Raw genomic sequence first — 15945 nt, 5'->3', positions numbered from 1 at the left:
ATTAAAAGGCAACCAGTGGAATGGGAAAGGACATTTGCAAGTGACATGGATAAAGGGTTAGTATCCAAAATCTATAAAGAACTTACCAAACCCAGCACCTAAAAAACAATCCAGTGAAAAAATGGGCAGAAGACTGAACAGACACTTTTCCAAAGAAGACCTCCAGGTGGCCAACAGACGTGAAACAATGCTCAACATCCCTCATCATCAGGGAAATACAAATCAAAACCACACTGAGATGCAACCTCACACTGGTCACAGTGGCTAAAATTAACAACTCAGCAAACGACAGATATTGGTGAGGATGTGGAGAAATGAGAACCCTCTTGCACTGTTGGGGGAATGCAAATTGATGCAACCACTCTGAAAAACAGTGTGGAGCTTCCTCAAAAAATTAAAACTAGAACTACCCTATGGCCCAGCAAGCACTACTAGGAATTTATCCATAGGATACAGTAGAGCTGATGCACAGGGCCACATACACCCCAATGTTTATAGCAGTGCTTTCAACAATGGCCAAATTATGGTAAAGAGCCTGGATAAAGAAGATGTGGTTTATCTATACAATGGAATACTACTTGGCAATGAAAAAGAATGAAATCTGGCCATTTGCAGCAACATGGATGGAACTGGAAGGTATTATGCTGAGTGAAATAAGTCAGTCAGAGAAAGACGGATACCATACGTTTTCACTCATATGTGGAACTTGAGAAATTTAACAGAAGACTGGGAGAAGGGAAGGGGAAAAATAGTTTCAGAGGGAGACAAACCATAAGAGACTCTTAAATACAGAGAACAAACTGAGGGTTGATGGGAAGGGGGGTGATGGGCATGGAGGAGGGCACTTGTGGGGATGAGCACTGGGTGTTGTATGTTAAGTGATGAATCATGGGAATCTACCCCACAAACTAAGAGCACACTGTATTCATTGTAAGTTAGCTAACTTGACAATAAACTATATATATTAAAAAAAAAGTTTGCTACAGCTCCCTCCCCTCCTGCTCCCCTGCACTGCAGCCCAGTACTATAGGGTCCCTTCCCGTCTCACAGGCTGGCATGAGGTTCCCAAGAGGTTTCTCTGAGTAATGCCTAAGAGAGACTTAATATGAAGCATTTTGTAGAACCTGCACAGAACACTACGTTTATTTTCAGATCACCTAAAATTAGGTAAGCAAATTAACTTAGCTGAATTTACTAAATTTTATAGAGCCAAAATAGTTTAATTAAATACCCAAAATATAATTTGATATATCTATCTAGTACATTCAAACATAGAGCAATATTATAACTATTGGTAAAACTATTGATAAAAAGTTATCAACTAGGTAAAGGAATAGGATACAATTCAAAGTCTATTCACCTCTTTTCTGTGGTGGTGGTGGTGGTGGGGGATGCTCCTGAAAGGGCGTTTCCCCCACGTTTAATTGATGGTGATGATCAAGGACAAAGCTGGTGTGATGAGGAACCAAGGCGGTTGTTACACATCGGCACCTTAAATGCCTGGTCGGATATTAATACAGAACCTTCTGCGCTCAGCACTAACTCCACACTGTGAGCAGAGGGCATCCACTACTTTTACAATATTCTGGATCTTTCCCAGATCACTTTATCCTCCACATTTTGTGTTACATTGCAAATGTCGAGTTACTGCCAGAGACCGTTCTCTAAATCTAATCTCCGGATAGAAAATTTACATCCACGCAACAGCCATATGTACAGAAGGGGAGACATAAGCTCAAAGAATCGGTAGGTTTTCACTGCCAACTGTCCCCCCTGGTTAATCAGAGGGGGTTGCAGGGGAGGACAGGTCCCTTCATCCCCACGGTGCCTGATGGAAGCTCAGACACCCTTCCTGTAGGCCGGGCCCATCGTGCAGGGCAGATGTAAGGGTCTCCTCCAGGGATGAGCTTGGAAACCAGTCTTGATTTAGTGCGACCCATGCACACAAGCTATTTTTGGACTTCTTTTCAGTAGCACTGCCACCTTCTCTGACACACACAGCTGCCTGCGCTGGGCCACTGCACAGTCACCAGAGTGGGCACGAAACCCATCCTATAAGTGTGCCCTTGGAGACGGACGTGCCCTGTGCGGACTCTGGCATACGCTTTCTATCTCCTAGGAAAGCAAATGCTCTGGTGTCAGCCACCTCGGGTGACAGCCAGGTGTCCCTCCCCACAAGCTGATACCTAGTGGCGGCCTGAAGTCTAGATCCTCAGTCAGGGAGGACTGAGTTTCAATCCCATCTGCTGCTACCTTCCCACTCTGGTACCCTGGGCAATAATGAACCGCTCTATGCCATACCTTCCTCATCCATAAAACGGGCAAGATCCTACTTCCTTGAATGAAGCTGCTCAGATGTAATGAGCTAAGGTCTCTGAAATGTTAATGTAGTGCCTGCACCCAGCAACCATTTACTGACTTCTACTGTGGCCTTGATCATGACTGATAACCAGCTCAGCCAACTGTGGTCAGTTTGTATAAAGTTATCCAGCGATCAGAAACAAAGTTATCTGAAAGACCTGCTTTCACATTCGGTGCCCTCTTTGGCCTCTTGAAAAGTGTTTACACAGAGGTTACTGCACTTGCTTTGGGCTCTCTTAGAAAACGCTTCTCCTATTTACTCAGTCGGGATGTTCTATAACATGCAGAATGTTTACTATAAAATGCAGAAGCTGCACTTGTAGTAAAATAGAAATAAAAATAACAGTTCCCTACAAACATCTAGTAGAGACTAGCCAACCAGGTTAGTAAAACAGTGCCCCCTCCGCACCCCCGCCATCTTCTTTTTCCTTTTTTAGTATTCATGGTTATCATCTCGCTGAAAAATGCTAGATCACACTCTGTTTTTTCTGGGGTGGGGGATTCTGAAGAAAACATTTGTTCTCTCTTATTCCAGCTTCTACCTAACAATTAATTAAAGGCACTGGAGGAGAAAGTTTACTTAGAAATTTCTGGCACTGTGCCCCACAGCTGTGGTAAGATCAGAAACCCAAAGCTTCCCTTTTAAGGGCTCATAATTCTCCACAGAAGAAAGGGTTAAAAAACCAACTGCTTTAGGGTGTTTGGGATAAGTAGTGCTATTTATAGGAAAATATTAACATGCCAAATCAATGCCTTCTATGAATTATTTCAAGTAAAAAGTTTTACGATTTTGGCGACTTATATAGGGAACTATGTATTAATTTCTCACTATGAACCTAAGGGAAAAAAGCTAACTTAATTCTCTTTTAGTTCCAGGAAGTCTAGCAAATAATTCTGTAATTCATAATTTTCACTAATTAGTCTTGGACAGCTCAGAATTTTTCCACATTAGTAAAGTTTTGTACTAAAAATAAGTTTGTCCTTCTTTATCGAATTTAAGCAGAAATCTGTGGTGAAGCATATAGTAAAAGATATGCTGTTAAGGCAGGGAAGGAACAAAAAGGTAATTTTCGTCTTCTATGGGGAAAGCTTAATCATTGAAGGAAATAAGCCTTTCTCCCTAGCACTTTCAGGGGCGTGTGGAATTCTCGTTCTCCTGGGTCAATAGAACGGAGTCCTGGTGCCCCGACAGGGGTTTTGAATTTCAGGGGAGAAAAACGACACTCCTTGCGCTAGGCTTTTGCAGTCTGGTGCGTTTTCCAGAGTGAAGACCACTCACCAGCTTTCCCCTTTGCTGGGCCGACCTGGTTTCCCGCAAGGTGTACACGTCTCCACATACAGAGATCTCACGCCAGACCCCAGGCTGGGACTCTTCAGTGAAGCCCCCTCGAGGATGCATCACCAGCACGCCATTTGTAGTGAGCCCGTCCATGTGGCCGTCGGGATTTTTCCATTTTGCTGCCTTTTCCTGGAGAGCGCATTACAGAACAGAAAAAGCATGCTAAGATTATGTTCAAAAGGAAGGGATTCCAGGATCTCTTTAAAATATCCGGTGTGGGCATAAGGAAGGAAAGTGATGAATTTTCATTTTCTATTTAAAGCTAATAATCAGAAGGATAAAATATGCAATTATTCTGATAACATGAAAGTGCTAAAATGTATGAATGATTTATCACTGGATATGCATTATATTCATCTTGGGAGCTTAAAAAAAAAAAGCAAGAAAGAACCTGAGGCCTGGGCCCTTCCCTCAGGGATTCTTTTCTTCCCACCGCCCTCACCCCTGGGAGAGTCCAGGAATCTAGTATATGTTCTTCAGTTATATTTGTGCAATTCTTTTGCCCCATATCTACCAGCACGTTACATGCAATCATTACCTGGGAAGTAGACAGAAGAAAGAGGAAAAATCATACAAAATTTTTAAGAATGTTAGTCTAACAAGTTGTGGCTAGTATCTCTTCATAAATATCCATGTTTGGATCCTCAAAGATGGAATGTAAAGAGCGCTTGATATAACGGCAGGACAAACACCCCGGGATACTTGTGTCACAGCGATTTCTCTCCTCTTTCTTGGGGACACAGCCAGCTACTGGTCCCATGACTTGGGAGTAAATTCTGATTAGGATAAGCCCTCTTGCCAGTGACTGAGCTCTGGCCAACGAGACATGAATGGATCTTTAGGAACCTTCCTGGTGAGGCTCCTTTGCTCTAAAAAGCAAAAGGGGAAGGGATGTGATGTTAGCCTCCCAGCAGCACAGGTCATTCCTTTTTCCTTGCCCCTCAGATGTACAACTAATCAGACATCTGTAATCAAAAAAGAGCATGCCTGTACAGCATCCAGGTCACCTGAGAGAGCCCAGGAAAGTGGGTGCATTGAAACCCAGAGGAGGCAGCAGAGGGGAGTTGCTGGGGAGCCAGGAGGCAGCAAAGGCGGAGGCTAGTGAACAGGCAGATAGCATAACCTTTCTGACAAAGGAGGTGGAGGTTGAAGGCGGTGAGTGGGGGACTGCCCCCTGCATGTTATGTAGCTGGAAGGACCCAATGTTGTCTTCAGGGAAAGACTGCAGTGAGTTGGGGAAGGGAAATAGGCAAAAAGAACTTCCGGGAAGGGTCTCCTGTTCTCTGCCCCAGGGTTCTGGCCCATGGACTTCTGGGACCCCCCTTCATCCTGACCCCAAGTTGAGGATCCCCCTTCCAGTCTGTGGGCACATCAAAGCCCCAAGAGCTAAGCACACACACGTCTCCCCACTCTGCGGCACCCCCATTCCTTTTCCCTTGGCTGCAACTCCCAATCCTAGGAGGAAGTCAGCCCCTACCCCAAGAGAAAACAAAAACTTGTGCTATAGCATCACCTTCTGGAAAAGAAAAAGAAGGCTCCTAACTACCAACTCATTGAACTGTTAGAACCAAAGTAAGCAGAACCTTGCCTAAATAGGGTGTTCCCTATTTGAAATGTGGGGACAGAGGCACTTTTAACTAAACGCCATGAAAAATCACAGTGATACAGTATTACAAAAGGAAATGAACCCAAAGACATGGAATAATGCAATCTAACTGATAAAGAATTCAAAACAGCTGTTATGAAGAAATTTAATGAGCTGCAAGAAAACTCAGAAAGGCAATACAATAACCTCAGAAATAGACATAAGGAATACTTTACCAAAGACACCAAAATTGTAAAAAGAAAAAAAACAACAAATTTTGGGTCTGAAGAACTCCATAAATGACATGAAGAATGCACTGGAATGCACTGGAAATAGAGCAGATCAGATGGAAAAGAGAATTAGTAAGTTGGAAGGCTAGAATAAAGAAATGATTCAGATGGAAGAGGAGAGAGAACTAAGATTTAAAAGAAGTGAAGAAACACTACAAAAGTTGGCAAACACCGTTAGAAAAACCAACATATGAATAATGAATTTTCTAGAAAGAGAAGAGAGGGAGAAAAGGACAGACAGCATATTTAAAGATATTATTCCTGAGAACTTCCAAAACCTGGGGAAAGAACTGGATATACAAAGTCCATGAAGCTAACAGAACACCTTATTATCTCAATGCAAGATCTTATCCAAGACACGTTATATTGAAAGTGCTAAAAGTCAACAATAAAATTTTCAAGGCAGCTGGGGTGGGGGGAGGGTGAGGAAGACAGTAACCTACAAAAGAATCTCCAGCAGGCTATCAAACTTCTCAGATACAAACTGTCTGCAAGAATTTTCTACCCAGAAAAGTTATGCTTCAGATATGAAGGAGAATTAAAGGCCTTCCCAGACAAACAAAAGTGGAAGAGTTCATCACAGGCCTGCCTTACAAGAAGTGTTCAAATGAGCTTTTCAAGCTAGAATGAAAAGACAGAAGTACACAAAACTCTGATTAAGGTGATAGTCAGAATTATAAAACTATAAATCTTTATAATAGTATATTAACTCCCAATTATAGCATAAAGGTTAAAGGCAAAGAACATTAAACATCCCTATAATAAATAATAAAAACAACTACAGCTACTACAACTTGGTAACACAATCCAGCATAAAAAGAGATCCTTTGTGACATCAAAAATATAAAAGGAAAAGAGTAAAAGGATAGAATCTTCATAGGAAAATGAAGATAAATTGCTATCAGCAGAAAAAGGACTATTTTATCTAATGAGATATTTTATGTAAACCTCATGATAACCAGAAAGCAAAAATAAATTTAGAGTAGAGACACAAAACATTAAAAGAAGAGTGGGAGACTGAGCAAAAAACACCCTGGAAAACCACCAAAGTATAAAGATAGATAGAAAAAGAAGGAAAAAGAACAATGGAGAGACAAAATAGCCAAAAAGTAAAAGAGAAAATGGCAGTAATAAGTCCTTACATATCAATAATCACACTAAATGCAAATGCATTGACTCACCAAAAGGCATAAAGTGGCTGATGGATCTGAAAAAACAAAAACCGAAAAACCAGAAGACCCAACTATATGCTGCCTTACAGGAGATTCATCTCAGCTTTAAAGACACATATAGGCTCAAAATGAAAAGATGGAAGATATTCCAAGCAAACAGAATACAAAAGAAGGAAGCTATAGCTATACTTATATCAGACAAAATAGATCTGAAACCAAAAAGGGTAATAAGAGACAAAGTTATTACAAAATCATACAGGGATAAGTACATCAAGAAAATATAATGATTATATGTATGTACGGAGATTATGGATATACATATCCATCCCCAATATCCAAGTACCAAATTATATTAAGCAAATAATTAACAGATCTAAAAGAAAAATATACAATAGAATAATTGTAGGGGACTTCAATACCCCACTATCAACAATGGATAGAGTTTTCAGACAGAAAATGAAGAAGGAAACATTGGAATTAAATGATACTTTAGAACAAGGACTTAATAGATATGTACAGAACATTCTATCCCACAGAATATATTTTTCTCAAGTGTACTAGAATGGTCTTCAGGAAAGATATGATAGGCCACAAAACAAATTTTAGCAACTTTAAGATGACTAAACTCATATCAACTATCCTCCCTGACGACATTGCTATGAAAGTAGAAAGTTACAGTAAGAGGAAACTGAGAAGATCTACAAATATGTGGAAACTAAACCACTACTGGGTCAAAGAAGAAATCAAAAGGGAAAAATTATCTTGAGACAATTGAAAAGGAAAACAATATATCAAATATAGTGGGATACAGCAAAAACAGTCCTGAGAAGTTTACAGCAATAAACATGTATATAAGAAATTAGAAAGGTCTCAAACAACCTAACTTTACATTTCAAGGAACTAGAAAAAGAAAAACACAAAAACAGCAAGCTCAAAGTTAGCAGAAGGAAGGACATTAAGGATCCAAGCAAAATAAATCAAATAGAGACCAGAAAAACAACAGAAGAGATTAACAAAACTAAGAGCTGGTTCTTGGAAAAGATAAGCAAAATTGACAAACCTTTAGATAAACTCAGTAAAAAGAGAGAAGACTCAAAGTTAGAAATAAAAGAGGAGATATTATACCTGATATTACAGACATACATAGAATCATGAAAGACTGCTAGAACGTAGAAGAAATGGACACATTTCCAGAAACACACATCCTAGCAAGACTTAATCAGTTAAGACTCAGAAAGTGGGTAAAGAGATTGAATGAGTAATAATAATAAAAAAACAAAACCCCAAGAAAATTCCAGGACCAGATGGCTTCAACTAGTGAATGTGACCAAACATTTAAAGAACTCTTCCAAAATATTGAGCAGGAAGGAACATTTCCAAACTCATTCTATGAAGCCAGCATTACTTTGATAACAAAACCAGATAAGGATACCACAAGAAAATTATAGACCAATGTCCTTGATAAATGTAGATGCAAAAATTCTCAACAAAATATGAACAAACCACATTCAAGAACACATTAAAAGGATTAGACACCATGACCAAATGGGATTTACCCCTGAGATGCAAGGATGGTTCAACAGATGCAAATTAATAAATGTAACACATACATCAATAAAATGAAAGATAAAAAAAATCACATGATCAAGTCAATAGACCCAGAAAAATTATTTAACAAAATACAACATCCTTTCAGAATAAAAAAGCCTTAACAGATTAGCTACAGAAGGAAGATACTCAACATAATATAGGCCATATATGACAAACCTATGGCTAAACATCAGACTCAAGGGAGAAACACTGAAAGCGATTCCTCCAAGATCAGAAAATAAGACAAGGATGCCTCCTCTTACCATTTCTATTCAATCTAGTACTAGAGGTCCTGGCCAAAGCAATTAGGCTGGGTGAAGAAATAAATGGCATACAAACCGGAAAGAAAGAAGTAAAATTGTCACTATTTGCTGACGATATGATCTTATATATTGAGAAACATAAAGAGTCTGTCAAAAACCTTGTGGAATTAATGATTTCAGTTAAGTAAAAGACACCAAACCAACATTCAGAAATAAGTTGCACTCCCTGACACAAATGAGGAAGCATCTGAAAAAGGCAAAAAGTAAACTATCCCATTCATAACAGCATCGAAAACAATAAAATACTTAGGAATAAATTTAATCAGGGAAGTGAAGGATCTATACGATGAAAAGTATAAAACTTTGTACTGAAACTTCACTGAAAGAAATTGAAGACACAGACAAATGGAAAGGCACCCCATGTTTATGAATTGGAAGAATATTGTTAATAGTCAAAATATGGAAAGAGCCCAAATGTCCATGGATAAGATGAATGGATAAAGATGTGGTATATATATACAATGGAGTATTACTCGGCCATTGAAAAGAATGAAATTTTGCCATCTGCAATTACATGGATGGAATTAGAGGGTATTATGCTAAGCGAAAGTAGTCAGAGAAAGACAGATATGACTTCACTCATATGAGGACTTTAAGATACAAAACAGATGAACATAGGGAAGGGAAGCAAAAATAATATAAAAACAGGGAGGGGGATAAAATATATGAGACTCTTAAATATAGAGAACAAACAGAGGGTTGCTGGAGGGGTTGTGAGGGGGGGATGGGCTAAATGGGTAAGGGGAATTAAGGAAATCTCCTGAAATCATTGTTGTACTATATGCTAATTAACTTGAATGTAAATTAAAAGATAAATTAAAAAAATAAAGCACAGGGGTGCCTGGGTGGCTCAGTTGGCTAAGCGTCCCACTTCGGCTTATGTCATGACCTCATGGTTCGTGGGTTCTGGCCCCGCGTCGGGCTCTGTGCTGACAGCTAGCTCAGAGCCTGGAACGTGTTTCGGATTCTGTGTGTGTGTGTCTCTCTCTCTGATCCTCCCCTGTTTATGCTCTCTCTCTCTCAGAAATAAATAAAACATTAAAAAAATAAAGCACAAATAAATATTTTAAAATAAAAAAAGGAGAATATTGTTAAAATGGATATACCACCCAAATCCATCTACTACATATTCAATACAATCTCCATCAAAATGTTAAAGGAATTCTTCACAGAAATAGAATAAGTAATCCTAGGGGCGCCTAGGTGGCTCAGTAGGTTGAGTGTCCAACTTCGGCTCAGGTCATGATTTCACGGTTCGTGGGTTCGAGCCCTGCATCAGTCTCTGTGCTGAACGCTTGCTCAGACTCTGGAGCCTGCTTCAGATTCTGTGTCTCCTTCTCTTTCTGTCCCTCCCCTGGTCACACCCTGTCTCACGCTCTCAAAAATAAATACATATAAAAAAAGAATAAATAATCCTAAACTTCATGTGCAACCACAGAAGACACCAAAGAGCCAAAAAATTAAAAAGAGAACTACCATATGATCTAGAATTTCCACTTCCAGGCACATACCCACAGGAAAACAGGATTTCAGTGAGATATATGCACTCCTATGTTATCTCATTATTCCCAACAGCCATTATTGGAAACCACCCCAATGCCCATCAATAAATGAATGGATAAAAAAGACACTGTACATATACACAGTAAAATATTGTTTATACATGAGAAAGGAGGGTAGCCTTCCATTTCCAACAACACGGGATGGACCCTGAGTGCGTTATGCTAAGCAAATTAAGTCAGAGAAAATAAGTACTACAGGATATCATTTATAGGTAGAATCTAACAAGGTTAAGCTTATGAAAGAGCAAAGCGGTAGTTACCAGGGATGGATGGGGGCAGAGGGACATGGGGAGAGTGGTAAGACTGATGGTGTTTAAGGGTACAAACTTGTAATGAATTAGCGAATTCAGCTTATAGAGAATTAGCCATTGAGATCTAAGGCACCGTATTCTGAATACAGACCATGTTACTGTACTGTAATTGTGACTGTGGTAAACACTGCTACCGCAGCATTCATTTTACAACATATAAATGTATCAAAGTAACATGACCGTACCCCTTACACTCACACAATGGTACATGTCAAATCCATTCAACTGCAAAAAGTAAATAAAAAGCAATAAAAAGAGATAAGACTAGAAACGGCATGTGCCGCCTCTTCTTCAGCTAGGAGTCATTATGTGGAGGGATGTCCGGAAGTGCAGGAGACATCTCTGTCCCTAAGGCCGCCTGAGGAAGCGGATTTGCCCAGGGAGGGAGGGGGCAAGAGAGAACCTGGCTCCCTGGACGTCACAGAACTGCCAAATCCATCAACCCTGGGCCTGCCTTCCCTGGCGCTCCGTTTTACTTGAAATCACACATTTTTGTTACTGGTTAGGCCATTGTGCATGTTTCTTTTTTCTCTTGCAAAAACATCCTGATTAAAAAAAACCCAAAACTATATTAAAACTGGATAGTCACCAAAACTTCTGGGTTTGATTTACAGAGAAACCTTACGAAGCCAGAGACTTTTTTTATTATTTTAATGAATTTAAATTTATTTTTTTTCTTAGTTTATTGTCAAGTAGGTTTCCATATAACATCCAGTGCTCATCCCCACAAGTGCCCTCCTCCATGCCCATCTCCCCCCTTCCCCTCTCCCCCACCCCCATCAGTCCTCAGTTTGTTCTCTGAGTTTGTTCCCCTGAATGTTCTCAGCATTCAAGAGTCTCTCATGGTTTGCCTCCCTCCCTCTCCCCAACTATTTTCCCCCTTCTTCTCCCTCACGGTCCTCCATTAAGCTCCTCCTAATCCACCTATACGTGCAAACGTATGGTATCTGTCCTTCTCTGCCTGACTTATTTCGCTCAGCATAACACCCTCAAGTTCCATCCATGTTGCTACACATGGCCAGATTTCATTCTTTCTCGTTGCCATGTAGTATCCCATTGTATAAATAAACCATATCTTCTTGATCCATTCGTCAGTCGATGGACCCTTAGGTTCTTTCCATGTTTTGAAGCCAGAGATTTTTAATCTGTGGTGTTCTCTGTAATATCACACTTATAACACCTGACCTGTAGCACAGCAAACACTCAGTGACAATTTTTTGAATGAATGTCACTTTTTCCTTGGAACTCCATTTATGTAGATTTGACCATTTATTTTTCCCTCTGAAACCAACCCCCTTAAATCTACTAAGAATGCATTAAGTGCAATGTTAATATACATTTTTAAAAAAAGATAATTACATACTGTAATTTAGCAACTGGAACAAGTATCAAGTAATGACTTCGTTACTTTCAGATTTTTAATAACAGCCTTCTAAACTCCACATCTGAAAACTAAAATCTCCAAATCTAACAAGAGGCATTGTGTCAAGCAGATTTTTGGCCACATCAACTGTTACATCTGATAATAATGGGTGTTATTCCTGAAACAATAGACTTAGTCACAGTACTTACTCCAAGAAAGATGTTTTTGGAAGAGTCGAATCCGGCTGCGAATATCCGTGCTGTGTAAGGTTCACTCCTGTCGCAGACGATCCTGCAGGCAAACCTGGATATGGTGCTCTGTGTAATCTGGGCCTCATCGTTGTTCTGACTGCCCGAAATCGTGTCTGTAACAACGAAGTCGATAGGGCTTTCTGTTGATCTGCCCACCTAAATAAATCAAATGCACTCATGACTCATTTGAAAAGTATGTCACCATATTTTCTTCACATGGAATGAGCGTTCCGGATCCCTTTAGCATTCATTATCTACTCTGAGGGAAGGAATTTAATGAAAAAATAAATGTAGTTCTGTTCCTTTTCTTGTTTAACTGTGATATTATAGTAACCAATCATCAGATTTTAAATATTAAGATAAAATGTAAATTTTTTATTTGAGAGAAAAATATGAAGTCTTGCCCCCCCCCACAGATTGTATCTCTTGGATCAGGTAAAAAACATTGCTTTAACAGCAAATTATTCTCTCCCTCACCAACTCCTCCGCCCCCTCTATTTCCAGCTGGAAAAAAACAAGATTTTAAAGAAAGCCAAGAAACAAAGGAACCGGTGCCCGGCCACAGGGATTGTTTTTCCCCACTAAGTAAATCCAGTGACTCATGGCATGGAGCAAGAACAGCCCTAACCCAGACAGAGACCAAATGGCTGTTGCCATGCTCCATGTAAATGAGAATGATGTAGAGGGCTATACAAGTCAGCCTAGAGTCTGGGATGCAGTCAAATGAAATATTTAAAAAGCTGGTCTTAACATTTCAATTTTGAAGTAAAAAAAAATTCTCTCTTGGGAAAGTCTAAAAGAGTTGCCAATAATATGTTGACTTACTTTTCCTTGGTAAGTTTAAACACTTCCAGAAAGAATACATTTCATTAGGAAGATCTTATAGTTCTAAAAAAGGGTCTCATACTCAATAAATAAAAATAAGGTAGGTACTGCTCTGTCCTGGGAACTGGGAAGAGTTAAGTATTTCTTTACAAATAAAGAAATTCTCAAGGAGTGCCTGGATTGCTTAGTCAGTTAAGCGTCTCACTTTGGCTCAGGTCATGATCTCGTGGCTCGTGAGTTCGAGACCACCAATGGGCTCTGTGTTGATAGCTCAGAGCCCGGAGCCTGTTTCAGATTCTGCATCTCCCTCTCTCTCTGCCTCTTCCCTGCTCATGCTCTGTCTCTCTCAAAAAAAGATAAACATTAAAAAAAATTTAAAAAATCCTCAAGACAAAATATTAAAACGTACATGTAATACTGTTCTATGCATCTATTAACTCGTAAAAAGTGATGTTATTTATATGCCAAAGAGACTTTTTAAATTAAAATCACTTATATGTAAATAAATCATTTCTCACTAAAATGGGATACTAACGTTCTCTCCTAACACTAGTGACTTTGATTCAGAAGCTGACAAGGGGAGGGACACACGGAGCCCCCAGATGTGTACAGGTAAGCCCCCCCAAAAGTTAATTTCCCAGGTGTTTTTACCCTGATCTCAAAATTCTATCTAAAACAGAAGATGTAATATATTTTTCACCCTAATGAATAAAAGTAAAAAATATGTATCATCTTGTATCATTTAACTCTGTTGGCTTCCTGGAAAATTATTATTCTATTTCTTTTGCAAATCTCACACATTTTTATGCACAGACTATCTGTATTAAGCCAACAGACAACAGGCATCTATTTTCTGTCTCCTCCTCCTTTTTTTTTTTTTTTACAATCCTTAATTTCTTGTCCTAATGTGCCTGAAAGAAGTAAACCTCTGGTTTCACGGAAACTCATCAACTTGAAAAGATGCATATTGCCTGCATTTCATTCAGGTTTTGAAAATATATAACGTGTTTAAGATGCAACATAAAACCTAAATTAAGAGATCTTATAAAACTTTACCATACAATTCATCTTTCTAAAGTTAAAGTCTTCCCTCTGCTAGATTCATTTAAAAGCTGGGTACGTAACTCAGAAGCTCTGATTCAGTCTGCTCTCTTTTATGAGCCTTTATTTTTTTTTTTTGGAAAGCTATTCTCTTAGCGACTTTCAAGTATACAATACAGTATTATTAACTATAATCACCATGCTGTACATTAGATCCCCAGAATCTATTCATCTTACAGCTGGAAGTTTGTACTATGTGACCAACTTCTTCTTTCCCCCACACCCTCAGCCCCTGGTAACTACCATTCTAGTCTCCACTTTTATGGTTTCGATTTGTTTTTCTTTTAAGATTCCACATATAAGTGATATCACACAGTATTTGCTTTGCCCTATTTCATTGTCAAATATTTTTTTAATTAGAAAAGTAAATACTTATTGCAAAATATTTTACAAATATAGAAAAGTTATAAACAAGAAAATAAAGGCTACTCTAAACTCAGGAATAAACTTGTCCTGTCCAATGAATACAGTTGCCCAGTGAAGCTTGGGAGGGAAATGTGGTAAGTTCTACAATTGCCTGAAGCTCTCACAGTCTCTGACATAGTTTCTGTTACCTCCATGCAAGAAGGCAGAGACTCTTCAAGCTCTCTTATAGGCTCAAAGCCAAAGCCATGCTCTGGTAGAATGTCACCATTCTACTGTCTGGTAGAACAGTCACACAACTGTTACCGTCCACAAAGATTACTGTCTTCTGGAAAGGCCACTGTGATTTCATCCCAATATATTAATGTCTTGATGAATTAACTGAAATGGACTGTAAAACATGACATTTCAACTGGACCATACCGTTACGATCAATTATTTCAAGTCACTGATACTTATCTGACTCGTCATGTTTCAATTGTTTACCAATTCACTCCCACTTAATTCTAACCTATAGGGTGCCAGTAAAATTCTATACTGTCAGATACAAACCTGATGTTGCTTTTGCCAGAAAAAAAAAAAACCTAAGCCACTTTCCTGCTGAAAGCTCACCTCGTGTGCAAAAGTTGGAACCCATCCTTTTGAATACTGGATCAATTCTACATTATTTTAAGGGCAGTCATGTAGACAAGCCAAGATGCTCCTGAATTTCATCTGATAATCATACAGTGCTGATATCCATAGAGCAGCCACAGGGAGAATTTTACTGATACCACAGACACGGCATCATTCAGCACTGTAAGTTTTATATATTTTAGAAAAGTCTGGGTTTGCCTGGTTGTTAGGTCGAAGTCAGTACAGGTAGGAAGGCACTGAAGAACTTGGGAGGGCTCCCCTCATCTTTCCTGGACCAACGGCACCCATGTCTCTGCATCTATAACCTTATTTTCTGACGTCCCTCCTAAGACAGGGATGGAACATTGCCGCTTCTATCCAAGACCAATCTGTCTGCTGGGATTGGTGTCTCCATGTTCTTCCCAAGGATTCTGTTCCTGGTACTGTCCCCTCCCTCTCTCAAATCTTCAATTTCTCTTTTATACTAGATCTTGCCATCAGCTACCAAACACATTGTGAAGCTTCCCCAACTCTGTTACTCTGTAGGGGTAAAAGGACCAATTTGTTTTTTAAACAGCAGCTTGTCAGTGATACTTTTTAAAAGTACAATAAAAGTATTAGAAAAATGATCACCTGCTTGGATGTTTCAGGTACGATACAAAGTGCTATGATGGTTTCCAGACTCCTCTCCGTGTCCTACTCTGCTCATTCTGTACGATTAAGGGACGCTTGGAGGCTCAGCTGAGCACGCTTTGAGTAGCACTGTTCTAGGCATGTCTCTCATCTTTAAAAACACATTCCTTCCAGGGCGCCAGGGTAGCTCAGTCGGTTAAGCGTCCGACTTCAGCTCAGGTCAGGATCTCAGAGTTTTTGGGTTCAAGCCCCACATTGGGC

General features: G+C 39.4%; 1 protein-coding gene across 1 annotated transcript in view; it reads right to left on the bottom strand.

Moving 5' to 3' along the window:
- PELI2 (pellino E3 ubiquitin protein ligase family member 2) overlaps positions 1-15945 on the bottom strand; it is a 195363-nt gene that overhangs the window by 3692 nt on the left and 175726 nt on the right. Inside the window, exons 4-5 of the mRNA XM_039255137.1 lie at positions 12106-12303; positions 3641-3829 (exon numbers count right to left, since the gene is read on the bottom strand). Of these exons, the coding sequence (XP_039111068.1) occupies positions 3641-3829; positions 12106-12303 (387 nt within the window). The remainder of the gene's footprint in view (positions 1-3640; positions 3830-12105; positions 12304-15945) is intronic.

Source organism: Hyaena hyaena, unplaced genomic scaffold (assembly GCF_003009895.1).
Source record: "Hyaena hyaena isolate Hyena2069 unplaced genomic scaffold, ASM300989v1 scaffold_509, whole genome shotgun sequence".
Classification (NCBI taxonomy): Eukaryota; Metazoa; Chordata; class Mammalia; order Carnivora; family Hyaenidae; genus Hyaena; species Hyaena hyaena.
Note: the sequence above shows the minus strand (reverse complement) of the source record. Positions and strands in the feature narration are given on the sequence as shown.